General features: G+C 45.4%; 2 protein-coding genes across 4 annotated transcripts in view; one reads left to right on the top strand and one right to left on the bottom strand.

Annotated features, from left to right (window-relative positions):
- Positions 1-7,968, top strand: part of LOC308162254 (complement factor H-like) — a 45,898-nt gene extending 37,930 nt beyond the window's left edge. For all 3 annotated transcript variants that reach the window (XM_080536392.1, XM_080536394.1, XM_080536395.1), the window contains 5 exons: positions 3,893-4,081; positions 4,191-4,397; positions 4,540-4,728; positions 5,294-5,470; positions 7,603-7,968. In XM_080536392.1, the coding sequence (XP_080392518.1) occupies positions 3,893-4,081; positions 4,191-4,397; positions 4,540-4,728; positions 5,294-5,470; positions 7,603-7,796 (956 nt within the window). In that variant the 3' untranslated portion in view covers positions 7,797-7,968. The remainder of the gene's footprint in view (positions 1-3,892; positions 4,082-4,190; positions 4,398-4,539; positions 4,729-5,293; positions 5,471-7,602) is intronic.
- A 433-nt stretch (positions 7,969-8,401) lies between these two features.
- The window catches only part of aspm (assembly factor for spindle microtubules), a gene marked incomplete at its 5' end in the record, with an annotated part of 28,199 nt that continues 8,824 nt past the window's right edge, over positions 8,402-27,776 (bottom strand). The window contains 22 exons of the mRNA XM_080536521.1: positions 8,402-8,537; positions 10,870-11,042; positions 11,160-11,336; positions 11,488-11,642; positions 12,094-12,286; positions 12,476-12,667; positions 13,013-13,162; positions 13,411-13,620; positions 14,444-14,603; positions 14,784-14,884; positions 15,067-15,216; positions 15,378-16,365; positions 17,455-18,336; positions 18,544-21,263; positions 21,474-21,668; positions 21,777-21,905; positions 22,097-22,245; positions 23,863-24,067; positions 24,714-24,929; positions 25,173-25,258; positions 25,374-25,519; positions 27,482-27,657. Of these exons, the coding sequence (XP_080392647.1) occupies positions 8,441-8,537; positions 10,870-11,042; positions 11,160-11,336; positions 11,488-11,642; positions 12,094-12,286; positions 12,476-12,667; positions 13,013-13,162; positions 13,411-13,620; positions 14,444-14,603; positions 14,784-14,884; positions 15,067-15,216; positions 15,378-16,365; positions 17,455-18,336; positions 18,544-21,263; positions 21,474-21,668; positions 21,777-21,905; positions 22,097-22,245; positions 23,863-24,067; positions 24,714-24,929; positions 25,173-25,258; positions 25,374-25,519; positions 27,482-27,657 (7,650 nt within the window). The 3' untranslated portion in view covers positions 8,402-8,440. The remainder of the gene's footprint in view (positions 8,538-10,869; positions 11,043-11,159; positions 11,337-11,487; positions 11,643-12,093; positions 12,287-12,475; positions 12,668-13,012; positions 13,163-13,410; positions 13,621-14,443; positions 14,604-14,783; positions 14,885-15,066; positions 15,217-15,377; positions 16,366-17,454; positions 18,337-18,543; positions 21,264-21,473; positions 21,669-21,776; positions 21,906-22,096; positions 22,246-23,862; positions 24,068-24,713; positions 24,930-25,172; positions 25,259-25,373; positions 25,520-27,481; positions 27,658-27,776) is intronic.

Below are 27,776 nucleotides of genomic sequence, written 5' to 3'. Positions count from 1 at the left end.
GAAAGTTTTGTGTCATCCAAATATTAATATCGGCAATACAGTCTATCAGGTGGTCGATCATCTTGTAGTCGTTGGGAGTTACTGAGATATAAAGCTGAGTGTCGTCAGCATAGCTGTGGTAGTTAACGCTATGCTTCTTGATAACAGAACTGAGGGGTAGCATGTATAGGCTAAAAAGCAACGGTCCTAAAATGGACCCCTGGGGAACTCCACAGGTTGTGCTATAATTTTTTGACTTATGGTCACCAAGGGCTACAAAGTAATCTCGGTCAGCCAGGTAAGTCCTGAACCAGTTTAAGACCGGACCTGAGAGGCCAACCCAGTTTTCAAGTCTCTCAATAAGTATGGAGTGGTCTACCGTATCAAAGGCTGCACTTAAGTCTAAGAGTAGTGACAGAATCGAGAGTTTTTTCGAGTCTGCATTTATCCTAAGGTCATTAGTTACCTTAAGCAAAGCGGTTTCTGTGCTGTGGTATGATCGGAAACCTGACTGAAATGGGTCATACCTATTATGAATCGAGAGTTTTTTCGAGTCTGCATTTATCCTAAGGTCATTAGTTACCTTAAGCAAAGCGGTTTCTGTGCTGTGGTATGATCGGAAACCTGACTGAAATGGGTCATACCTATTATTTAGGACTAAGAATTCATGAAGCTGTCTATACGCTGCCTTTTCTAAAATTTTGCTTAGAAAAGTGAGATTGGATATTGGTCTACAGTTTTTTGGATCAGAAGGATCTAGGTTACTTTTCTTCAGGGTGGGTCTAACCAGGGCAGTTTTTAGCGCCGCTGGAAATATCCCTTTAAGTAGGGAGTGATTTACAATGCCTAGTATGTCATCAGACACAGATTCAAAAATGTCCTTAAAAAAGGTGGTAGGAATAGGGTCAAGAGGACACGTAGACGGTTTAAGCTGTGACACAATTTTACCTAATGTTTCCGTACTAATCATGGTGAACATGCTCATAGTCATGTTCTGTGGTGGCGGATCTGTGGTGCTACACAAACCTAGTCTTTCCTGAGTAATACACATTCTAATATTTGTTATCTTATCCCTGAAGTGGGCTGCAAATTCCTCGCATTTGGTGACAGAGGCTGCGCCGTCTAGAGTCCTAGGAGCAGGGTTTACAAGGCAATCAATTGTCGAGAACAAGACAGAGGCAGTAACGTGCAGTGAGGTCATTGGCTGGGTAGGCAGTGAGGTCATTGGCTGGTTAGGCAGTGAGGTCATTGGCTGGGTAGGCAGTGAGGTCATTGGCTGGGTAGGCAGTGAGGTCATTGGCTGGGTAGGCAGTGAGGTCATTGGCTGGGTAGGCAGTGAGGTCATTGGCTGGGCAGGCAGTGAGGTCATTGGCTGGGTAGGCAGTGAGGTCATTGGCTGGGTAGGCAGTGAGGTCATTGGCTGGGTAGGCAGTGAGCTATAAAAAAAAAATCATGCGATTAACGCAGCAGCCAGACTTCAAATGGCATAGCGCATACTATAAAGGCAACCAAATAGCCCTTATATCTTTTAACGCAGGCTCAAAACTCACTTCTTCAAGAAGTAGGCCTACTACCAGGATCCTCCCTGTTAAGCACCTATTGTATTGTTAGTTTGCTATTCTTCTCTATGCTATTGCTATATTGCTATACTGTATTTTTAGTTTGCTATTCTTCATTTTGCCTTAAAAAAGCAGTACCGGTACACTTCTACGTTAAATGCAATTATTGTAAGTCGCTTTTGAATAAAAGCGTCGGCTAAATGACTGTAATGTAATGTAGGCTAATATACTATACTATAAAGTCAATCACATAGCCCATATATACTACTATACTATCAAATAGCTGGTCAAAAATGTCAGATGTATTGTTATCTCATAACTACACAGCGTAGCGCAACAGCCTGTATGGCATTGCCTACATTCACCTGCATCTCAACAGGATTCACAGCAGCGCGCAAAACAGCTCAATGACAATATAAATTCACCTGCATCAACAACACAGGATTTACAGCATTTGAACCGGCACGCAACAATAGCCTACATTATCTTAAGCATATCGTGAGCTTAGAATTATAAGGTTCTATCTCCGTTTAGGGCAGTTCAGAGATATTGAGCGTCAACGTTTTTACATTCCATTATGTTTTGTGAGATGGAACCTTTGTATTTTATGAATTACTAACTCAAAAATGTCAACATTTTAAAAATAACACCACACAGGCATTAATAAACACCTAATGGATCAGATTATGTAAAAAAACTCAATTTTGACAAAAATGGAGATAGAACCTTATAATTCTAACGTCACGATATGTAACATGCGTAGGCAAATGTGCGGCTAATTTCTCATCCTTTTCTGCCATCAAATGTAAAAGTTCGACATAATTCCCACGATTGATGGAGCTAGTGCTCTCGTCGTTCCCCCGAAAGGCTAATTCTTGTTTAGCAAGGTAGCATGTTGCATCAATTAGGCTTTTCAACATTTCCCTGTTCCCCTTTACCTTTGCGTTGTGTGCAGTAACATGCAGCCGGTGCTGCTCATCCAGGGCCATGTCTATGCGACTTTTGCCAAAGGTTTCCAAGGCCATCTGAGAGTGGATGTGGGCTATGGATTTTTCATGCTTCTCTAAAAGCTCTTGGAAAATTGTTCAGGTCACAGTAGCCCCCTTTCACCCACATGCTGTCGCTAGACCAGAACAGTAGTCAAGGGAAGCAGAACAGCTTGTTAGCCTGGCTACATCCACACAGCCAGTCCTTTTTTTTGTACCATTCCGTTTGAAATGTTCGTACAATCTTCTGTCCCTTCCTTTGGGTTAATTGAGATCAGGTCAGGTGTTGCCCTCCCATTTTCAATCACATTTCGTTTTTTGCTCAAAACTGAAGGTTGAACATCTTTTTAACTGTTGGATATCCATGATGCTGATCTCAAGTTAACTGGGGAAATTTAGAACCGCGGCGCGAACAGCAGAGGATGCCGCTACGGCAAGCCAAACGCAAACTGTCAATCATGCTGTCAGAGGCTGCGTCGCACGGTGCCTCAATGTCCATCAATGAAGACAATGTGAGAACAGACTACGCATGCGCAAACCTACGAAACCGTTGGTCTATCTATCACTTCGCATAGCACAGAGGCACTGCCTCAGCCTCTCCCCAGCAATCAGCTAGCTTTGGGAGCAAACTCTCCTGGTCCCAGGGCATGCATTATATTTTTAAAACAACACATTTTACATCATTTATTTTTATTTTAACAACATTTTAACACATTAAAGTTAAGAATAATGAGTAAAATAAAAAATAAATAAAAAATATATATAAAAAAATAAAAAGACTGATATTATTTTTCTTTCTTAAATGCCTGGGTGAGGCACTGCCTACCCTGCCTCACCTGACTGCACGCCACTGGACAGAGGTCACTTTTAGGCGGGTCGCCATATTTATTCCTAACTTAGGAGGGGTACGGGGCACTGCCCACTCAGTAGGACGGCGTAGCCGTAACACAAGTCAACGTCCAACACTTAAAGGGGAATTCAGGAATCAAAAGTCAATTAATAGGGGGAAGGGGCGATGTCAGGAGAACTCATTCATCATTAAGGCCAAAAAGGTTACGGTAGGTGTCCCTCTACTGGAGGGGGCTGGCGGTAGGCAGTGGGGATCCGTCCGTTCAGGGAAGGGGGTGGGGCTCCGTCGCACCCTTACTACCCCGGGGGGCAGTGGCGGACTCAGGCTGTTTGAAGGGCAGGGGCGAAAAGAAAAAAAAGGCACCTACTGCACAACATGGGACCCCATCAGTGCACATGGTCAAATTTAGACCATTGTAAGGGCAGCCAATAGGGCACATCCTCTCAATAAATTGTTCATCTGCATTTGTTGTATTGAAACCATACTAATTCTAATATGTCACTGTGGTTTATCTGTAGCCAAGTCACAGTGTGGGAAACTCCCCAACATTCCTCATGCAACGTTTCCTCAAGAAAACGATGGCCTCTATCTAGATGGAACATCTATTCCATTACAATGTGAGGATGGACACGAATCTGAAATCAATCCCAGCAAGATTACATGTAAGAGTGGAGAGTGGGATATACTACGATCGGAAATATGCAAAGGTGTGTACTGTCTACTATTGTATTTCATTGTTGTTGTTGATTTTCTTGAGTTCCTGAGACATCGCTCTAACGTGTACATGCTAAATGTGTACACTATGCTCTATGTTAGGTTGGGTTTCTCCTCCTGAAGCATCCGAAATTCAATGTGGCCCTCCACCTAAAGTTGGAAGTGCAATTGTTGAAAGGGTATATCAGAATATATATGATGATGGATCTGAAGTACAATATAAATGCCGCGATGAGTCTTTTACGATGGAGGGAACAAGCAAAATCACCTGCTCAAAAGGGAAATGGCCAGATCCCCCCAAATGCATACGTAAGTATTGATGAACCACAAACATATCACAGATTTTTTTTTTCTTGTTATATACATGAAAACACAACACACGAGACAACACACACATGCACTGCTCCCCAGGGACAACTCACTGCTGAAATATGCTGTGCTTCACCTGCAGAGTACTGTGAGAAGCCTAAAGGAGTTGCTGAGGAAACAATGCAGCTGGTCCCATCACCTCTCATCGAAGTGGCATACAAGAATGGAGATAAAATAGAGTACAGATGTCGCCCACCATATGACACGGTCAAATCTGCAGGAGAAGCAACATGCATAAAGGGAAAGTGGAGCAAACCAGTAGAGTGCATAGGTGAGTCCCAAAATAGTAGTAATAGTAATAACAATAATAATAATAATAATAATAATAATAATAATAGTAGTAGCAGAAGCAATAGTGATAGTAGTAGTAGTAGTAGTAGTAGTAGTAGTAATACTAATCCTAGTAGTAGTAGTAGTAGTAGTAGTAGTAGTAGTAATAGTAGTAGTAGTAGTAGAAGCAGTAGTAGTAGTAGTAGTAGTATTAGAAGTAGAAGTAGCAATAGTAGAATTAGCAATACTAGTCATAGTTGTAGTACTACCAGTAGTACTAGAAGTAGCAATAATAGTGGTAGTAGTAGTAGCAATAGTAGAAATAGAAGTAGCAATAATAGTCATAGTAGTAGTAATAGTAGTAGAAATACTACTCGTAGTAGTAGAAGTCTAGTCATAGCAGTGACCTAGTAGTAGTATGCATTGCATTAGTATTTACTCAACAGTAAAGACTGTGAATGAATGAATAACAATGTCCAATCAAATTCATAGATCTCTTCAAAACCCAAAATGTTGCTGTCTGATCAGAATGGATTATTGATACATTGTTTCCCTGTTTATCTTAGGGGAGTGTCTTCCAATACCTAGGGTTGAAAATGCAGAGCATTCTGTGATGAACTACAAACCTGGCACAAGACTTGCCATAGAAGTGTCCTACCAATGTCCACAATTTTATCTGCTGAGTTTTGACCACAGCATTAAATGCACAGATGGACGTTGGGAGCCTGCTCCAGTGTGCTACGGTAAGAATTTGTCTTTGTAACTGACAGAAGAATGTATGAACTCTAGCTTGGACCGTCCCCAACACTGTTATGGCAGTGTATATACAGTATAGGCCTATAGAGCAGTTATACAGTATAGGCCTATAGAACAGTTATACAGTATAGGTCTATTTCTTATCCAGCCAATTCTCTCCGACTCTCACCGCATCCTAATTGCCGCAGCCCACTAGCGTCAAGGTGCAAAACAGATCTCTTCCACTATGGTGAGTTTATGTTTCCTAATCAGCCACGTCTATCAAAAGGCTTGACATTCGTACAGCTAGGCTGGCAAGCACGGTAACGGATGCTCTGTCTCTATTTCAGAGGCACACCGCGTAGTTCCATCCACTGTGGTATTATCTTGCTATGCCATTTGATCATCATATCAGGACAGCCTCTATATATAGCCTGCAGCACGTTGACGCACGCAACCGAGTATTGGGAGGCGTTGTTGTGGGGGGGGGGGGAGACAAGGTGACAGGTGCGCTGGTATCAGGTCACACCATAACCACTCTGGCCACGCGTGAATGCCGAGCGTTTAAGACACACGAGAAGAAGTAGCCTATGGATGAACTATTGGAGTGTTCTAACAGGGTTTCTCACCCAACCAATGAACTCATGGGAGAGGCTGAAATATCTTGGAGCTCAGTGTCTCAACTAGGACCAGTTTCTATTCAGGACACGGGGTAAAACATGCGCTCGCAGACGCCTCACGCTCGCTGTACTGTATGGCTGCCAAAATGAAAAGCACACGCACTGCTGAGGTAGAGGTCGGAGGTGTGTTCGTAAAGCCTTGAACACACCGGACGCCTGTGTACACACAGCGTGTGTGCGTGGCAGAACTGCTCCGGCTCTCATGCTTGTGGGTTTCCTACTGGCTGCGTGTCTTCTGCGGCTCTTAACTGCTCCTACTCCTATCTTTGTACATTGAGTTTTGCCTGCAACGCGCGCAGCACATGGGGAAAAATGTATAAATAAATAAAATAGGCAAGAGTGCGACTCTCGCTGGCGTGCCGCATGTCTCACACTGGCTGTATGACTGCTCTAACCCGTTAACATGGGCACCGAAATGAAACACACACACACACACACACACACACACACACACTGCTGAGGTTAACACTTGCGGTATAAACCGACCATATGGGTTTCACAGCCTAACTACGCCGAAGCGTTAAATCAAATCAAATCAAGTTTTATTTGTATAGCGCATTTCTCACAAGATGTGACTCAATGCGCTTCAAACCATGACAGAGCCGCAAGCAGGCAAAGGTAAAAAACCTGTACACTGTGCAGCCAGGAAAATTCCCTTGCACTCTCTACTGATAGAGCGACTACTACCAGCTTGCCTACCAGCACACAGCAGCGGCCCCCAAACCCTCCCCCGGGGGGGCCCAGCCGCCCCACACACCCGACCCGTCCCACCACCAGCACACCGTAGACCCAGTAGCGTCTCCGTAACGTCAGCCACAGTTTAACTCATGGTAATCTATTAGACCTGCTAGACAGTATGTGAAACCAGCACGTCTGCGAAGAGAGGCTAGCTTAAAGTAGCATAGTTTTATGCTTCGAGTCTATTTTCCTCGGTAGCAAGAGGCGTAGATAGAAATCCAGGCCGGCGGTAGCTATGGCTCAGTCCACCCAAATGTGCGGCTTGCCTCTGGCCCTAACCCAGACAAATGAATTAGAATGAGCTATTTAACAGACACTTTTAATTACAGGGACATTCCCCTGAGTAACTGAGGGCTTACTCAAAGGCACCCTAGTGGTGGTGTTTCAGGCAGGATTTAAACTCCCAACCTTCCAATCACCAGTCCAACTCACTCTCCACTAGACCACCACTACTACACTAGGGGCCAGTTTCACAGACAAGGCTTAAGCCTAATCCTGGACTAAAAAACATCTTCAATGGAGATTTTACATTGAAAGTGTGATTTAGTCCAGGACTAGGCTTAAGCCTTGTCTGTGAAACCGGCCCTAGAAATGTTTGTATACTCTGTATAGAATAGATTCAATGGTCCATTCTTCAATAGAATATACCTTTTTCTCGAATGACATTTCAGAACGCTTTGGTTCTCAGGACATTAACAGATTGTTGTTGTGTCTCCTTTCAGAACCCTGCACTGTCAAAGAAGCCGACATGGAGAAAAGGAACATTAGATTAGCATATAAACCCACAGAGAAAATCCATGTAGCACATGGTGATTACATAGAATTTAGATGTGTTGAAGGGACATTCTTTAATGACGAAGATCAGAAGCGTCAGATGTGTAAAGAACGTGAAATTGATTTGCCCTCATGCCTGTAAAGCATCTTCAGATGACGGGAACTGATGATCACTGCTAGTGTTGACAATTATGTAAATGAATAACCACTCTTAAGTTTGCACAAATGATTTGCTCTGGAATTGGTATAAACTGGGATTCAGTGATTTAAGAGTATGTATGAACTGAAATAAAGCACCCATGGTTTTGAGTTTATTAATCGCCTCATCAGCCTCTTCTTGCTATAGTACCGTGTACCTGTCTGCACAGCTCATTACTGTTACATGTACTGTGGAAGCTTATTATTATAAATCAAAACATTTCAGTTTACAGACCTATTTTTCTACAGCCTTTCATGTCACCACCACTTGCCGCAGACACAAAGCTCTTATTTCAAAGGATCCGAAGTCAGACGTCACTAACACAATTCGTCTCAAGAAAGTATTTTATGGGGATTGTTTGTCAAAATATAGTTTCCATTTGATTAAGTAAATGGCTCCATGTGTCTGCAAAACATCAGTGCATGCATCTAATCAGAGCTAGAACAGCAGGCATATTAAATATAGACGGTAATTCATTCATTAAAATACTTTATTAAAACTTAGTTAAAATAGTTTGATACGAATGAAAAGAAAAAACAATCAATTATGTACAACAACCGTGAAAAAATACCACCCCCCATTGTATTTTACATTGCAAAAGCATCTGCCACCATCTGAATAGCTCGAAGAGGGTCCACTATGTCTTTCAACTTGTCCTTTCTGAGAACCCAGTCAGGTGCAAATCTGGAAAAAAACAAAATGGACACATCAACAGTTACTAAAGAAACAAAGAGTTCACTTAAACTATATATATATATATACACACACACACACACACTCAACGGCCACTTTATTAGGCACACCTTTTCAACTGCTCGTTAACGCAAATATCTGCCAATCATGTGGCAACAACTCAATACATTTAATAATAATAATAACTTGAATTTATATAGCGCCTTTCAGGGGACCCAAGGTCACTTTACAGAGAAACAGAAAAGAATGAAAAAGTCAGATGAACAGACAGCCAGACAAAACAACAACAGAACTAGGGGCCGAAGGCGGGATTTGAGGGCTGTTTTAAAGGCGTCCAGGGAGAGAGTTCCAGAGGGTGGGGGGCTGCCATACTAAAAGCTCTGTCCCCGAAGGTTCTCAGGCTGGTGCGGGGGGGGGGGGGGGGGGCAAGCAGGCCAGAGTCTGAAGACCGCAGGTTCCGGGGAGGGGCATGTGGGCGGAGGAGGTCGGATAAGTGTCGGGGGGCTTAGAGGGACTTGTAGGTGAGGAGGAGGATTTTGTAGGAGATGCGGGACTTGACCGGAAGCCAGTGGAGGTGGATGAGGGTGGGGGTGATGTGCTGCCACAGTGAGAACCCTGGCAGCAGAGTTGCGGACATACCAGAGCCTGTCCAGGGTTGGGAACCCTGAACAGGACACCATTGCAGTAATCCAGGCGGGAGGTGACGAATGCATGGACCAGGGTTCCAACAACGGACTCCGAGAGTGACGGTCAGAGTCTGGCAATGTTCCTTAGGTGGAAGAAGGCGGATTTGGTGACTGACTTGATGTTGGATTGGAAGGAAAGGGTAGAGTCAAGGATGACACCCAGGTTGCGGACTTCAGGAGATGGGGAAATGGCGCAGCCGTCAACCTCGAGGATGAAGTCACCAGCCTTCCAGAGCAGCGCCTTGGGTGCCACAACCATGAGCTCTGTTTTCTTACTGTTAAGTTTGAGAAACTTTAATGTGCAGACAGTTGACAAGGGACTGGGGGGGAGCTGCGAGGATGGAGTAGTGCTGAGATAGATTTGGGTATCATCAGCGGAGCAGTGGAAGTTGAGTCCATGATGACGGAGAGCTTCCTTGTAGGCTTTGACGTGGTCACGAAAAGCCAAGAGGTGTACCGTGAGGCCAGGCATGTAGACATGGTCAAGACGATCTGCTGAAGTTCCAAACCAAGCATCAGAATGGGAAAGAAAGGTGATTTAAGTGACTTTGAACCTGGCGTGGGTGTTGGTGCCAGACAGGCTGTTTTGAGTATTTCAGAAAGTGCTGATCTACTAGGATTCTCCCACACAACCATCTCTAGGGGTAACAGAGAATGGTCAGAAAAAGAGGAAAATATCCAGTGAGCGGCAGTTCTCTGGGCTAAAATGGTGGTGGTGGAGTAATGGTGTAAGGCAGCGGTTCCCAACCTTTTTGGACTCACGGCCCACTTTACAAATCTCTACAGTATTCGCGGCCCACTCAGGCCTAGCTTGGCCGATTTTTTCCGCGTGCACGCGTACGAGCTCTCAAAACAACAACGTCATTTCACCAAAAACTAGAGGGAGCGTGGCAAAAAAATAAATAGCGGTTAAACCATTAAAGCCGAGCGGTGATGTTTTATATAGCAGGTGATCAAATACCAAGATCATAAATGTTGTATGTGTTCAATATTTACGACCAAACATCCTTATGTGTGTGGGCAACTCCCGACTCCCGACTAGGGTTGCCAGATGGGCTCGGGTTTTTTTGGGTGGAATTAGCGGTTTTAGACTGTGGTTAGGGTGGAAAATGTCGATCCCATCTGGCAACCCTGTTCGCGAGTCCGATTGTGACGGGGATGGAATGTAGCCAATCAAGAAGCGAGCTGACTTCTTCTTTTCGGATGGAAATATCGCCGCACACCACACAATACGATCACGTTTTTGCAACAAAAAAACTTCAATAAAAAAAATGTTGCCCATGATTTGGCGGCCCACTTGCAGTACTCTCACGGACCACCAGAGGGCCGCGGCCCATAGGTTGGGAACCGCTGGTGTAGGGGATATTTTCTTGGCACAAATCTTCAGCAACTGTGTCAATATGGACCATAATATCTGAGGAATGTTTCCAGCACCTTGTTGAATCTATGCCTCGAAGAATTAAGGCAGTTCTGAAGGCAAAAGAAGGGATCCAACCCGGTACTAGCAAGGTGTACCTAATAAAGTGTCCGGTGAGTGTGTATATATATATATAAAACAGTTTTCCCTGATATTCTCTGTAGTCCTTTAAAACAAACTAATCTCACACACACACACACACACACACACACACACTTACTTAGGTACTGGTTTGGATTTGCATGGGGTTGCTTGGGTGAGGATGCTTCCATTCACTGACGCACTCATCTTCTGCTTCTTCACAGTTCTCTCGGCGTCCATCTTGTGTTTGCGCGCAGTGAGGCGGAAGATGCTCTGGATCCTGTCCACAGCCTTTGGGAGCCTCCTGATTTCCTGCCATTCAAATGAAACAGGCACCAGGGTTTATTATTCAGTCATTATTCAGTTTTTAGTTATCAGTGCTGCCATTTCCGACAAATACTGTTCTAGATGATTATTGGTAGCACCCACAAGAGCCCTGTGCTGGTCCTGCAGTAGGATGGCCAGGAGAAAACAGGCCTTGGTGAAGATGCTGCCTCCCTTGTCTGCCATTTTGTCTCCAGCCTTGTCTCTATAGATCTGCAACAGGTCCAGGAGCGTATGCACAGAGTTCTCCACAGCATACACAGCCTCGATGGTCTTATTGTACTGACGGAGAGAGAGGGGAATGAGGGGGACAGCCATGTAGGTCACAAGGGTTCATGCTTCATCACACAATGCTGTGAAATCAGTGGATATGGATTTATTTTTTATTTAATACCCACATATCATTTCCCAGTGATTTGGTTAGCAGGTTTACCTTGGAGAGGTTGAGGAGGACCTGGATGGAGTATGTGATGACCTCCATGCAGGGGGAACTCCTGTTGCAGCTGCGGATCAGGGTGAAGATGACCAGGGTGGCACCGCTCTCCACCAGCCTCTCACAGCACACTGGGGACAGCCTGGTGGCAGTCTCTGCAGACACCATGACAGCGGGGAAACGTCCTGTTAGCTTATCAGCTCTCTCAATCTAAAGTGGCTTCCTCTACTCGTTTCCATGAGACTGCGCTGGAGCCTCTTCAGGAGGGTGGAACGTTTACAGGATGTTCAGATAGAAATGTATTGTTTGAATGTATTTATTGAAGCCACTGTAAAACCATGACATTATTACTTAATCAATGTAGGATTACTTATTACATTATTCTAATTTTTACTATTATTATTATTATTATTATTGCCAAAGAATGTTACTTGTGTACAGTGAGATGTAATAAAAGTAATTCTGATTGTTGTGCATAGAATAGGGAATGTCAGCTCATGACACCATTCATATGGTAAAGAGGAAGTAGGATCTAGAAAAGCATACGTTTCCATTTATCACGTTACAGGACCATGGCTAGTTGTCACAGAAGACAGAAGGCCTTACCCAGGTTCTTCAGAGCCTCCAGGATGTAGTAGAAGTGCTTGTAGCGGAGGAGGTAGTCTATGGCCGAGGTGGTCTTGTTACACAGCCTGTCCTCCTCTCGGACGGCCGCGGAGAGCTTCCGGAGGCGATGCCTCATGGCAACCACTTTGCGATTGTCATTGAACTTTCGTGAGCGGTGGCCCCTCCACAACGCCTAGAGTGAAAGAGAAGTTGTAGCATCTTAACTCATGAAATCATAGGTCCCTTTAATTCCAGAGTTGCCTCCCTTATATTCTCATTCGCCATTATTTCTGGCTGTTTATCTTAAAACAACCGGGTAAGGGTACGCCGCTTTTCACTTATCCACTCTAGTCACATATGTTAAGGGGACTGAGGTCAGCACCTGTGCCTTGAGGACGCCTTGTTGCACCCTCTGCTCACGTCTCCGGAGGAGGAATCTTTTGGCAGCGCGTTGGATCACGGAGGCAGCCTGGTGGCGGTTGGCTAACCACCTCCTAGCTGATCTCTGCGCTGCCACCACCTTCCTCCTCTCCTCCAGGTACCGCCTCCTCTGTAGCTTCGCTCTCACCCATCTCTGGGAAGGAGAAATGAGAGAGAGAGAGAGAGAGAGAGAGAGAGAGAGAGAGAGAGCCATGATTGACTGGTTGACGCTTATTGTCCTTCAAGAAGAAATGTGTACCAAACCTCTATAGATAATGTACACGTGTACAAAAAGTATATGAACAAAATGAATGGGAAATACACAACTGCCATCCTGTTCATTTTTAACAAAGCAATTGAATAGTCGTCGAGTGCTGTTGCAGATGTTATGAGTAATGCGGTCAAATCATCCTTCCATTCTGTGTGGAAAGACCCCATTACTGATGATTACTGATCTCATCTAAATATCTCTAGAGGGGTTCTAGACAGTGTTCTGTACCTGTATGGAGATGACAGAGTGAATCCGTGTCTTGGCAGACTGCAGGGCCCAGTGGAAGCGCAGGGCTCTCTGTATCCTCACGGCACACAGGTGGTGGAACACAGCTGCACAGAAACGCCGCCTCCTCCCTGCATCAGCCTCTGCTCTCATCTAGAGGTCAGGGAAATATGGTTAACAGCAGCTGTCATTATACGCTTGCTTCAGCAGGTTTAAGTCTGTCTATGTTAGTGGAAGAAGTTTTAATTACAGAAATATATTTTAGGAGTTGGTTTTCCTCCTTGTAATTATATCACATATAGGATTAGGATGTGCCTACAGGAGCTAGGGCTAAACACTGATACATTTAGTTTCCTTTCACTCTGCGTAGACTAAACTGATTCTTCGTCGACAGTTGCTACCTGTCTCCTGGCGATCCAGCCACGGCAGTGTGCTTGTAGAGTAACGGTAGCACGTCTAAGGCGTACAAACTTCTCCCTCTCTGCCACGGCCTGCTGTTGGGCCCTAACTCTCCCCTGTAGGAGCAGGGCAGCCTCTCTTTGTCTCTGGAACACCCGTCTCTGGGCCCAGCCACGGTAAGAAGACTGGATCAGCACTGCAGCCTTCTTCTCCTGGGGGGGGGGGGGGGGTGTGTGGAAGGGGAGAGAGGGAGTACAGTCGCTTTAATAGTGCAGATTTGTTACTGTGGATAGCTTGGTGGTACATAATTGTGACCCATGTATTCAAGTTGGTATTCAATAGCTCGATAAACGAATTAACACTTACTGTATAACAAAGAAGGCTATTCCATACATGTGTATTTGATTTCAGCAATTTTCTGAACACTGACAAAGTAAACTGGATACTGGTGAAGACGGAAACGATATTGCGGAGTACTAGCCTGTGATGGCCCCTGTGGTGCCCTCTAGGGGTGAGTGTTGGCTAATCTATCCTGCATCTAAACTTGTCTTGATTGGCTGACTCGGTGCACTTCGGCCCGGTGCATCGTGGCCATATAAGCCATACTGCAGGGCCTCACTCGCTCTCTGCTGCGCTCTGCTGCCACTCGGCTTTTGTCAGCTGATCAGAGAGGGCAGGCCTTCTGGTTTGGCTATTCCGGGAGGTGTGGATGTCAGACCCTGCGTTTAGTGCCGAATTTTAATGAGCGCATCCCTGATACATTCTTAACTCTCTTTGAGCACATCGCTGAGGCAAAGAGATGGTCAGACTCAGACAGGATATTAATGCTTCAATGTGTTCTCACAGGGAGAGCCCAGGAGGATTGTTCAGCCATGACACTTGGACTATGACACTGTTGGCTGTATTGACTGCATACAAGTTGGTCCCTGAAGCCAGAAATTCAGATTGGGTGAAGGGTGATAAGCAGACTAATGTGGAGTTTGTCCATGATTTGGCTTCTCATTTTCATCATTGGTATTATACGAAATGAAATACCTTGAGCAGGTGGTGCCTAACTCTATGGCCTCTCCATGATGCTTGAATGGTGACAGCGGCAGCTTTCATATTGAGGAAGTTCTGACGCTCTTCCCTGGCCTTCAGTGTTTCTTTCCTCCTGCGCTGAATGACCAGAACACTACACTGGATCGCTTTGAACCTAAAAGAAAAAAGTGGCCTTGTTGCTTTTTTTTTTTTTTTAGATATACATTCAACACACATATTAGCAAGATCTTAAATCAACAAAGAAATGGGCGAAATTTATCTATAGATGAGAAATCATGTCTAGGACCTAAGGACGAAATTAAATAACCGGGAACTAAATCAATTCTAACATTACCTGTTGCGAAGGCGCCTGGCCTGTATACATCTGTGGATTGTTGCTACAGCACTTTGCCTGGCAACGAAAGTCTGACGAGTGACGTTCCCTCTGAACCAGGACTGAATCCTCAGAGCCGCCTGCAATTCCTTGGCACGTCGTCTGGCAAGGTGATCCCGGAATGTTGCCTGTAATTGAAAATCAGCAATGAAACTACCTCATGATCTATAAACATAGGTAGAATATATATATCAATATCAGAGGTAGCAGTCTCAACAGCTTCTGAACACTTTTGTTAATTTACCTGTATAACAAGAGCAGACTTCTTCATTTCCAGGTATTTTGCCCTCTCTCTCTGGCTAAGGAGATGGGCCCTGTAGTGTTTCTGGATTATGGCAGCCGAGGCCCTCTGCTGCAGGAACTTTCGCTTCTCCACCAGTCCACGGTAAAAGGCCTGTATTTCAAATTACAATGGGTGATATTATCAGCCTTTAAATGACTAAATTAATTAAAATAATATGAATTTGATTTATTAACTAAATACACATGAAGAGGTTGATTTGATTGAGCAGAGAAACATGAAAAACGTTTCCGAAAGAAGAATTTCCTACGTACCTGAATTGTGACTGCACTTCTCTTGAGCTTCTGATATCGTTTCAGTTGAATGTGTCCACGGACTCTGGCCTGTAACACTTGGACACTTCTCAAGGTCTTGCAATACAGAGATCTCTGCGTTCTCTGGACTTGCAGGCCTCTGTAGTGCCTCTGAAGAGTCAGGGCTGCCTTCCGCCACCTCAAGAAGCTTCTCCTTGCTATCCACCTCCTGCAGTGAGACTGCAACTTCACCGTGCTTGACCTCAGATTCAAATACCTCCTCTGTTGCAAGGACATACGCAGCACTGACTGGATCTTCACCACTGCACGTTCACATCTTGCCAGCCTTCTTGCCAGCATTCCACGGACGGCTGACTGCAGTTTTACTGCCGCTTCTCTGGTGGCCAAATAATTATGCCTTTGTCTTTGGGCGACTTTCAGTGACTTGTACCATCTCTGGATTGTAACAGCTGATGCATGCATTTTGTTGTATTGTGCTCTGGCCTGGTAACTTCTGAAGGCACACTGAATCGCTACAGCAGCAGCCTTTTTCTTCAGGAAGTGGCGTCGTCTGATGCTCATTCTAAGGTAGGATTGAATCTTCCTGGCTGCTCGTGTCTGTTTTGCGAGCTCTCTTGCTTGCTTCCCCCTGAACGATGCCTGGATGCATATCACAGCATTTCTAACCTGCTGGTATCTCTGCATCTGTGAGCTTCTCAGCGTCTGAGCTCTGAATCTCTGCTGAAGAACACTCGCTGCCCAGCGTTGCCTTCTGAAAGCTGACTGCTGCTTGTGCATCCTGTAGTTGGCCTGGATGACACTGGCTGCTCTGTGCATCTTAGCAATGTCCCGGCGAATGCGATGCCCCCTAAAAGCTGCCTGAATGACTATGGCTGAATCTCTCAGTTTCATGAATCTGTCCCGGTCTTGTTTCCTTTGAACACATGACCTGTAGTATCTCTGGATAAGGATGGCAGATAACCTCATGGCCTGGAACTTGACCTCCTCTCTGTGCTTTCTGAACACAGCCTGGATCACAGTGGCAGCTTGATGTTGAAGCCCCATCTGCCTTCTTGCTCTCTGACCTCTATAGGTCGCCTGAAAGAGGATGGCAGCACTGCGCATATGTTGGTAGTGCTGCATTTGCTGCTTAGCTGCCATGGTGGCACGATATCTTTGCTGAACAGCAACGACAGAGGACTTCAAAGTCAGATACTGTTTGCGCTGGCAGTGGGCCCTATAACTTCTCTGGATAACACTGGCAGCCCTGTGTCTGTGTTTGATGCATTGTCTGGATTTCATGCCACGGAAAACTGACTGTAACACGATAACAGAATTTCTTATTTTCTGGTATCTCTGTAGCTGGGAGTTTCTCAGCGTCTGAGCTCTGAATCTCTGCTGAAGAACACTCGCTGCCCAGCGCTGCCTTCTGAAAGCTGACTGCTGCTTGTGCATCCTGTAGTTGGCCTGGATGACACTGGCTGCTCTGTGCATCTTAGCAATGTCCCGGCGAATGCGATGCCCCCTAAAAGCTGCCTGAATGACTATGGCTGAATCTCTCAGTTTCATGAATCTGTCCCGGTCTTGTTTCCTTTGAACACATGACCTGTAGTATCTCTGGATAAGGATGGCAGATAACCTCATGGCCTGGAACTTGACCTCCTCTCTGTGCTTTCTGAACACAGCCTGGATCACAGTGGCAGCTTGATGTTGAAGCCCCATCTGCCTTCTTGCTCTCTGACCTCTATAGGTCGCCTGAAAGAGGATGGCAGCACTGCGCATATGTTGGTAGTGCTGCATTTGCTGCTTAGCTGCCATGGTGGCACGATATCTTTGCTGAACAGCAACGACAGAGGACTTCAAAGTCAGATACTGTTTGCGCTGGCAGTGGGCCCTATAACTTCTCTGGATAACACTGGCAGCCCTGTGTCTGTGTTTGATGCATTGTCTGGATTTCATGCCACGGAAAACTGACTGTAACACGATAACAGAATTTCTTATTTTCTGGTATCTCTGTAGCTGGGAGTTTCTCAGCGTCTGAGCTCTGAATCTCTGCTGAAGAACACTCGCTGCCCAGCGCTGCCTTCTGAAAGCTGACTGCTGCTTGTGCATCCTGTAGTTGGTCTGGATGACACTGGCTGCTCTGTGCATCTTAGCAATGTCCCGGCGAATGCGATGCCCCCTAAAAGCTGCCTGAATGACTATGGCTGAATCTCTCAGTTTCATGAATCTGTCCCGGTCTTGTTTCCTTTGAACACATGACCTGTAGTATCTCTGGATAAGGATGGCAGATAACCTCATGGCCTGGAACTTGACCTCCTCTCTGTGCTTTCTGAACACAGCCTGGATCACAGTGGCAGCTTGATGTTGAAGCCCCATCTGCCTTCTTGATCTCTGACCTCTATAGGTCGCCTGAAAGAGGACGGCAGCACTGCGCATATGTTGGTAGTGCTGCATTTGCTGCTTAGCTGCCATGGTGGCACGATATCTTTGCTGAACAGCAACGACAGAGGACTTCAAAGTCAGATACTGTTTGCGCTGGCAGTGGGCCCTATAACTTCTCTGGATAACACTGGCAGCCCTGTGTCTGTGTTTGATGCATTGTCTGGATTTCATGCCACGGAAAACTGACTGTAACACGATAACAGAATTTCTTATTTTCTGGTATCTCTGTAGCTGGGAGTTTCTCAGCGTCTGAGCTCTGAATCTCTGCTGAAGAACACTCGCTGCCCAGCGCTGCCTTCTGAAAGCTGACTGCTGCTTGTGCATCCTGTAGTTGGCCTGGATGACACTGGCTGCTCTGTGCATCTTAGCAATGTCCCGGCGAATGCGATGCCCCCTAAAAGCTGCCTGAATGACTATGGTTGAATCTCTCAGTTTCATGAATCTGTCCCGGTCTTGTTTCCTTTGAACACATGACCTGTAGTATCTCTGGATAAGGATGGCAGATAACCTCATGGCCTGGAACTTGACCTCCTCTCTGTGCTTTCTGAACACAGCCTGGATCACAGTGGCAGCTTGATGTTGAAGCCCCATCTGCCTTCTTGCTCTCTGACCTCTATAGGTCGCCTGAAAGAGGATGGCAGCACTGCGCATATGTTGGTAGTGCTGCATTTGCTGCTTAGCTGCCATGGTGGCACGATATCTTTGCTGAACAGCAACGACAGAGGACTTCAAAGTCAGATACTGTTTGCGCTGGCAGTGGGCCCTATAACTTCTCTGGATAACACTGGCAGCCCTGTGTCTGTGTTTGATGCATTGTCTGGATTTCATGCCACGGAAAACTGACTGTAACACGATAACAGAATTTCTTATTTTCTGGTATCTCTGTAGCTGGGAGTTTCTCAGCGTCTGAGCTCTGAATCTCTGCTGAAGAACACTCGCTGCCCAGCGCTGCCTTCTGAAAGCTGACTGCTGCTTGTGCATCCTGTAGCTGGCCTGGATGACACTGGCTGCTCTGTGCATCTTAGCGATGTTTCGGCGAATGCGATGCCCCCTAAAAGCTGCCTGAATGACTATGGCTGAATCTCTCAGTTTCATGAATCTGTCCCGGTCTTGTTTCCTTTGAACACATGACCTGTAGTATCTCTGGATAAGGATGGCAGACAACCTCATGGCCTGGAACTTGACCTCCTCTCTATGCTTTCTGAACACAGCCTGGATCACAGTGGCAGCTTGGTGTTGAAGCCCCATCTGCCTTCTTGCTCTCTGACCTCTATAAGTCGCCTGAAAGAGGACGGCAGCACTGCGCATTTGTTGGTAGTGCTGCATTTGCTGCTTAGCTGCCATGGTGGCACGATATCTTTGCTGAACAGCAACGACAGAGGACTTCAAAGTCAGATACTGTTTGCGCTGGCAGTGGGCCCTATAACTTCTCTGGATAACGCTGGCCGCCTTGAGAATCTCTTTCCTGCCCCGGCGGGATCTCATGCCACGGAAGGCAGCCTGTAGCACGACGACAGCATTCCTCTTCGTCTTCAGAGCTTGCATGTCAACGCTCATCTTATTGTTGGCTCTGTAACGTGCTTGCATTGACTTTGCAGCCCACTGTAGCCTCTTGTAATAAGTTCTCCTCAGGTGCTTTCGAACATGAGACTGAATGATAATGGCTGCAGTGTGTTCAGCCTTTAACTGCCGCCGGTCCCTCATCCCTCTATAAGCCGCTTGAAGGTCAACGGCAGCCCTGCGCTTCGACAGATAGTTTCTCCGGTCTTTTCTTGCAATGGCCACCGCTCTCTGTCTCTGCTGACAGAATAAAGCAGCGGCTCTGACCGATTGGAAGCGTTTCCGATCCCCGAAAGCGATAAACCTCCTCTTGATTACGGTGGCCGCCAGGTGCATCCTAGCAACCTCGTGTCTGGCTTTGTGGCCGCGGTACACCGCCTGAATCACCACAGCCGCAGATTTCATTGCGGCGTAGCGTTGCGCCTGTCGATCTCTCAGCCTGTTCGCCTTATAACGCTCCTGTATGACGACGGCGGCGCACTTTGTGGCAAGATACGCAACTCGTACTTTGAGCATTCTGAACTGAGCTTGGATGACAGTAGCAGCATTGTGCCTGTTCCTTAAGTCTCTTCTAACTCTGGACGCTCGATACACAGCCTGTATCTTCACAGTGGCTTGCCTCAGCTGTCTGTATTTCTGCTGTTGCGACCTGCCCACTAAATAAGCCCGGTAGTGACTCTGGATGATAATAGCTGCACTTTGAAGCAGTACATATCGTCTTTTACAAATGAACGCTCTCACTGCTGACTGAATTACAGTGGCCGCATTGTGTTCGTCCCTCAGCTCTTGCCGTACTCTCATGCCATGGAATCCAGCCTGTAGAGCAAGAACAGCTTTCTTGACCTGAAGATACTTAATCCTCATTTCCTTGCCTGCCTTATAAGCTCTGTACTGGCGCTGGAACACCAAAGCAGCTGCCCTTCTAGACCTGAACTGTGACTGCATTACATGCCTACGGTAGTAAGCTTGAATAACGGTGGCACATTTTTGCAGTTTCTCAATCCTTTTCCTTTCAGCCCTCCCTCTCCAGATGGCTTGTATTCTCAGGACATGATATTTGAGGGCCACATACTCCTGTCTTGATTTCTCTCCCAGTAACATGGCTCTATATTGTTGTTGGACAGTGATTGATGCTTTTTTCAAACATAAGAATCTCCTGCGGGTGACAAACATCCTGAAGCTTGCCTGGATCACTGATGCTGCCTGGTGCTGTTCTTTCATTAGCTTCCGAGCCACTTGTCCACGATACGCTGCCTGTATGGTAATAGCAGCACTTCTCATCTTCACAAACTGTTGCCTCTCCGTGTCTCTTTTCAAAGAGGCCCTGAACCAACGCTGAATGACGACTGAAGCAATTCTCATCTTCACAATCTGTTTTCTGACTGCGCTTGCCCTGAAAGCACTTTGGATGACAATGGCAGAGTGTTGCTGCAGTTTCAACCTCTGAAAGTTGCACCTCTGTGCATGGCCTCTGTACCACGCCTGAATGAGGATGGTGCTCTGACAGACTTCCGCGTAGTGTTTTTGACACCTGTGCATTCTGTACCAAGACTGGATCTTCAGGGCAGCTGTGGTTCTTCTGGCCGTTTTCTCATGGTGCCATTTGCGAAATGCAGTTTGTATCACTGTGGCAGCATGGTTCTCTCTCTGCAATATCAGGGTCCTCCATCTCTGATAGCTTCTTTGAATTCTGATGGCTGCAGATCTCAGTGAGAGATACAGTTCACGCTCGGTTCTTGCCAGAGCCCAAGCTCTCACATGCCTCTGGATCACAGTCGCAGCCCGCTGGGTCCTTCTGTAAGCAGAGACTGTCCTCTTCATACGCCAGTGAGCTTGGACAGCAACAACGTGCCATCTTAAACTCTGGTAGTTTTTCATGGCAATATACATCCTCCATTCTGCCTAGGGGAGGGTTAAAAACAGAGTGATGAGTGCAATGTGCTTAGACTGCAGTTAGTAGCATTCAAATAATTAAGAGATCATATAAAGACAATGAATAACATAAGGTATCCACTAGTACATGCATCTAAAAGACTATGGGCCACCTAGCATATTGAAGGAGGGGGGGGGGGGGCGGCACCACCCACATTTGAAATGATTGAACAGACATACTTGGATGGCAGTTGCTGCAGTGTCTTGACGAGCCCTGAGTTTTGCCTGCGTCATCAGTCTCAGTGTGTTCCGTGCCGAGTAGCCCCGCCAGGCTGTCTGGATGTGGATGGCAGCAGTGTTCTGCCTCTCTGCCCTCCGCCTCTGGAGGAAGTCCCTGACCAGCACCTGAATCTTTGCTGCGGCCATGTTCCTTTCCTATGAAAGATCAAGTGTTGGGATTGCTCAAACGTATGGAGTTGTGGAGAGAGCTAGTCTGAAATGAGTATCAGTCCTCTCCGTGTTTCATCTTGGCAATAAACTCACCTGGAAAAGTTCCAGATCCTTCTTCAGCCTGTACATCCTCCATGCACCTTGGATGACCCGGGCCGCTCGTGTCTCATTGCGAAGATCCAAGAGACGCGCGCACAGGAAGGACAGGTAACACGTCACAACCTAGAACAGGTACGTAAAGATAAATGAGACAGTGAGCAAGAAGAGTACAAAACATGTTGGCATTTACAACTGAAACACAAAATACAGTGTGCGCAACACTGGTGTTCGAAGAATTACAAAATGCATACTGAGTGTGCTGTTGAAAATGCTACTGAACAGTTTCCCTACAGATAAAAAAAAAAACATCTCACCTTCTCATTGGGGATTGTATTTGACATGTCAGCTGGGTTTATCATAGCAGGAACGCCCCCAAGTAAAGACACTGCGGTGTTGACCAGCCTGAAATTACTCTTCTCGTTCTCCAAAAGCTCTTTGAATTCCATTGATGATGATGACAATGCTGGGCCTTTTCACAAAAGCAAAGAAACGGTACATCATCCACTGTTTTTGTAGTTCATTTCAACCACTAAAACAACCATGAAAGCAGTCTGTGTGTGGGTGTATGCATGTACCGTATTTTCCGCACTATAAGGCGCACTTAAAAGCCTTTAATTTTCCAAAAAAACGACAGTGCGCCTTATAACCCGGAGCGCCTTATATATGGATCAATTGTTTAATTTGTTGATCCATACTGGTTGTACACGGCGCTCAAGGCGCTCTGTCAAAATGTTTCAGTACGACTGGTAAACTACAAAGCCGCACCGCTTGCAGCATTACGGTAATCAGTAAACACCGGTATACTGTGCTTACTCACAGTCCCACACCACAAGACCCCAAGTAAAGAAGACTAAACAGAGTTTCCGAGGGAACAAAGTGAGATTCTTGGTGCTTTCAACTTGAAGTTTTAAAGTACCCACTCGATATAATAAACAACAGTTTAACGATCACTAAACACTTATCATTTGTGTATTGGATTCATTATTCTCGTTTGCCGGAGGCTACCGGTAAGGGAGGGTTGACTTGTAAACATAGTTTCGTTTTAGCTCGTGTTCAAAAGCAAGAACTGTGTGTTCATCTAGTTATGTGTGGTTATGTGTTTTTAGCATGTCGATGTTCTCCCAGTATGTTGTCATGTTATTAAAATACAGTTTAGACCTTCGTAGCGATGTGTTTTGTTAGCTGTTAGCCGCTAGCAGCGTTTGTTGTGGTTTGGTCAGAGTCACTTTTCTCCCATTCAGTGTTTGAGGTGAACCAACATTCAAATACGCCTGTCGTGTTCAATCTTTCTCTGATTTGAATGTATGACACATCATTTGAAAGCTTACAATCTGTAGTTTAAGCATGTGTAAAAACTGAAAAAGTACGTTGCACATTTCACCAGGAGCTGTCACATATTGGTTGTTGGTTATAATTGTATAGCCTATTGGTTGTTTTCTGGTGTTGTTTTGCTCTGTTTGTAGTCTACTTGATGTATTTTTATCAGCTGTTAAATCACCACAGCGGTTAATCCACTAATAGAGATAATAGCAGATTGAAAATGCTTGTAGCTAACTACTCTATATCTCGTGGTTGCAGCTATTGCGAATTGCTATTCACGCGAGTCAGCTGTGAATCACCGCAGGTCCTTGACGCTTGTTGCAAAAATGGATGACGAACGGCTGATACTTGAGGTGGAAAAATATATATTTTTGACAGTGAAGCAGGTAGAACGTTGACGGTGACAACGCTCAGGTGGAGCTTGGACAACGGGAAGTTGACACAACACCGATGGAGAGGTGACGCAACGCAATAGGTGGAGCTTGGGCGTAACGCAACCCCAGTCAAACGTTTGACTGCCGTATCTATTCTATGCGCCTTATAATCCGGTGCGCTTTATAATCCGGTGCGCCCTGTATATGAAAACAGTTCTAAAATAGGCCATTCATTGAAGGTGCGCCTTATAATCCGGTGCGTCTTATAGTGCGGAAAATACGGTATGTATAAAATAATAAATGGGGGGGGGGGGGGGAGATTCAAATCCCAGCCTGAGCTCACTGGTAAAATAAAAAAATTGTACATCCTAATCACTAAAACTCACCATGTTGCATTGTGGTCCAACTGTCGAAAGAGTTGTCAGAATCACTCGACGAGCAGCTGAGTTCGACTCTGCCTCGCTGGGAGCACTCCTCGGTCTGAGTGGTGCTTTGACTGACTCTCTCCACTGGCAGGTGGCTGGGGTGGTAATGGTGGATGAGGTAGCAAAGGACCCGCCCGTCAGAGAACGACACGGTGAAGTTCTCCACCTGCCAGACACGCAACGGAGAATACACACATTCTGTTTTCTATTTCAGATGTAAGGTGTACTGGCATCCATTTTAATTTAACCTTTGTTTATACAGAGGACCACGGCCTCTTTTGCCGGTGCACCCTGTCCACAATAACTAAAAAACATATACAAAATACACACAGTTAAATACAGAAACAAATACCAGGGTTCCCACACCTTCTGAAACATCAAATTCAAGCACCTTTCGAGGACTTTCAAGACTGAATTCCCTCAAATTCAAGGACCCAACACGGAATAGTTTGAGACAGATCTAGATGAGAATTTATATAACTATCCGTTCACAGATAACAATTAGAAAGAGAGGCTGGAATGTGTGAACACTAGATGGTCTCTTGCCTTCTCTACCACAGCACAGCAAAACAATATATTGTGAAATATGTGTTAAGTTAAGCATAAGTGCCCAAGCCGCACCAGAACATCACAACTGATTTGTTTTTCTGTAGATTGTTCCAGTAGTTAGGTTAGGTTAACTACATCCACTAACAACAGAGAAACATTACCTTTCTTTTGAGTATTCCTGCATTTATTAAAAAAAAAGGGGGGGCTATCTTTAAAAAAAGGTAACCAACTCCTCATGAACATTAACATTAACATTAACTCACCTTCAGGTGGTAGAACTCGCAGACCGCATTGACCCAGTCCATCAGCAGAGTGATCTTCGGGCTACTGCTGTGCTCCAATGGCCTGCTTGATTTAGTGGTCTTCTGCAGTACACCTCTATCAGCCCTCAGTAACGCCAGTTTCTGTTTTGCTCGCCAGGCGCGTTTGAGGAAGCCAATCTCCTCTCTCAGCTTATCCTCATCCAACAGCACCTCCACCTGGGCAGACGGGTAATTACATGTTTATTACACTGAAAAGGGCTCTATGCTAAACAGGGGAGTATGTTTTTATGTATCACCCCCCCCCACACACACACACACACACACACACACACACACACACACACACACACTCCAACCATACTTAAGGATATCAAGGAGAGGTGGCTTGCCGACCCTATGCCTCATCTGAACTTACTCACAACTTCTACCAGGAGGGAAGAGGGAAGTCATGAAACATACCTGGAAGGCAAAGATGATTTTCCAAAGGAGGCTCAACGTCTTCTCCCTGTGTCCGTCCACGATATCTCTGGAATCAATCATAGCGCCTGGAAGAGATAGGCGCTCCTGTTAAGATTATGAAGTGCCCGGGGCCAGCGAGGGCAAGCCATGTTCTGGTCCGTGCGCTTTGATTACGCTCGCTCATAGGACAGTTTGAGTTACCGTGCTCGTCCTTGAGGTCGACGCCTCTGGCTTTCAGCACCTGCAGGGCTATGTCCACGTTATGGACCTTCTGGAGACGGCTGATGGCGGGCACCCTTAACTTGCGGGAGAGGCTCCAGTCCTGGATGAACAGCTCCATCACGCGCCTGAGAGTCGACACACAAGAAAACTATCGTCATGGGGACACAGTGAAGGTACCGTATTTTCCGCACTATAAGGCGCACTTAAAAGCCTTTAATTTTCAAAAAAACCGACAGTGCGCCTTATAACCCGGAGCGCCTTATATATGGATCAATTGGTTAATTTGTTGATCCATACTGGTTGTACACGGCGCTCAAGGCGCTCTGTCAAAATGTTTCAGTACGACTGGTAAACTACAAAGCCGCACCGCTTGCAGCATTACGGTAATCAGTAAACACCGGTATACTGTGCTTACTCACAGTCCCACACCACAAGACCCCAAGTAAAGAAGACTAAACAGAGTTTCCGAGGGAACAAAGTGAGATTCTTGGTGCTTTCAACTTGAAGTTTTAAAGTACCCACTCGATATAATAAACAACAGTTTAACGATCACTAAACACTTAGCATTTGTGTATTGGATTCATTATTCTCGTTTGCCGGAGGCTACCGGTAAGGGAGGGTTGACTTTCGTTTTAGTTTCGTTTTAGCTCGTGTTCAAAAGCAAGAACTGTGTGTTCATCTAGTTATGTGTTTTTAGCATGTCGATGTTCTCCCAGTATGTTGTCATGTTATTAAAATACAGTTTAGACCTTCGTAGCGATGTGTTTTGTTAGCTGTTAGCCGCTAGCAGCGTTTGTTGTGGTTTGGTCAGAGTCACTTTTCTCCCATTCAGTGTTTGAGGTGAACCAACATTCAAATACGCCTGTCGTGTTCAATCTTTCTCTGATTTGAATGTATGACACATCATTTGAAAGCTTACAATCTGTAGTTTAAGCATGTGTAAAAACTGAAAAAGTACGTTGCACATTTCACCAGGAGCTGTCACATATTGGTTGTTGGTTATAATTGTATAGCCTATTGGTTGTTTTCTGGTGTTGTTTTGCTCTGTTTGTAGTCTACTTGATGTATTTTTATCAGCTGTTAAATAACCACAGCGGTTAATCCACTAATAGAGATAATAGCAGATTGAAAATGCTTGTAGCTAACTACTCTATATCTCGTGGTTGCAGCTATTGCGAATTGCTATTCACGCGAGTCAGCTGTGAATCACCGCAGGTCCTTGACGCTTGTTGCAAAAATGGATGACGAACGGCTGATACTTGAGGTGGAAAAATATATATTTTTGACAGTGGAGCAGGTAGAACGTTGACGGTGACAACGCTCAGGTGGAGCTTGGACAACGGGAAGTTGACACAACACCGATGGAGAGGTGACGCAACGCAGTGGGTGGAGCTTGGGCGTAACGCAACCCCAGTCAAACGTTTGACTGCAGTATCTATTCTATGCGCCTTATAATCCGGTGCGCCTTATAATCCGGTGCGCCCTGTATATGAAAACAGTTCTAAAATAGGCCATTCATTGAAGGTGCGCCTTATAATCCGGTGCGTCTTATAGTGCGGAAAATACGGTAATAACAGTTTGTGCTTCAGCAATAAGAAAGATAAATGTGACGCAAGCCGATCTAAGGGGAAACCACCCGCGAAAGCGAAAAAGCTAGAAAATGTTTTTCTGTCGACATCATCTGGTTCAGTTTTTTTCACAATACGCAACTTGAAGTTATGAAGTACCCACTCGATATAACAAAAATAATAATAATGATCACTAAATATTTATAATTTGTGGATTGGATTCACTGTTCTCGTTTGCCGTAGGCTACTGGTAAGGGAGAATTGACTTGTAATCATACTTTCGTTTAAGGACGTGTTCAAAAGCAAGGACTGTTTGATCATCTAATTATGTGTAGTTATGTGTTTTTAGCAATGTTGATGTTCTATCAGCATGTGATGTTACAAAAATGCTTTTACTTCAGCAACTGGTTGATCAAAAGTCTGTCTGGTGTCACAAATAATATACATATTTCCGTAAAATAAAAAAACAACATTTTCTGTCCTCTCCTCTTAAATAACTGTCACGTAAATGTGACTTACACTAGACGGAGTCCGCATTTCAAGTCAACTGCCAGGTTTTTCACCGCAAAGTTGAACTCATCCAGTGGCATCTGCTCGTGAGAGACAGTTAAGCCCAGGTATCCAAGGTGACGGGGCAGAATTCCCTCTCCACTCAGAAAGTCCCGGGAAAATGCAAGCAATAGATCCTTGCTGGTCTGTAAAATAGAAAACAGTGGGGAAATTAGGGAGGGGAGGCATTGAATCCTTGACAGGTGGCTGTTTGGAACATTTTAAAAAAGACATTTAGGGAAAATGACTGACGCAGTCTTGATGA

This window comes from Nansenia antarctica (genome assembly GCF_963989245.1).
Source record: "Nansenia antarctica genome assembly, chromosome: 7".
Taxonomy (NCBI): domain Eukaryota; kingdom Metazoa; phylum Chordata; class Actinopteri; order Argentiniformes; family Microstomatidae; genus Nansenia; species Nansenia antarctica.
This window is presented reverse-complemented; position numbering and strand designations above follow the sequence as displayed.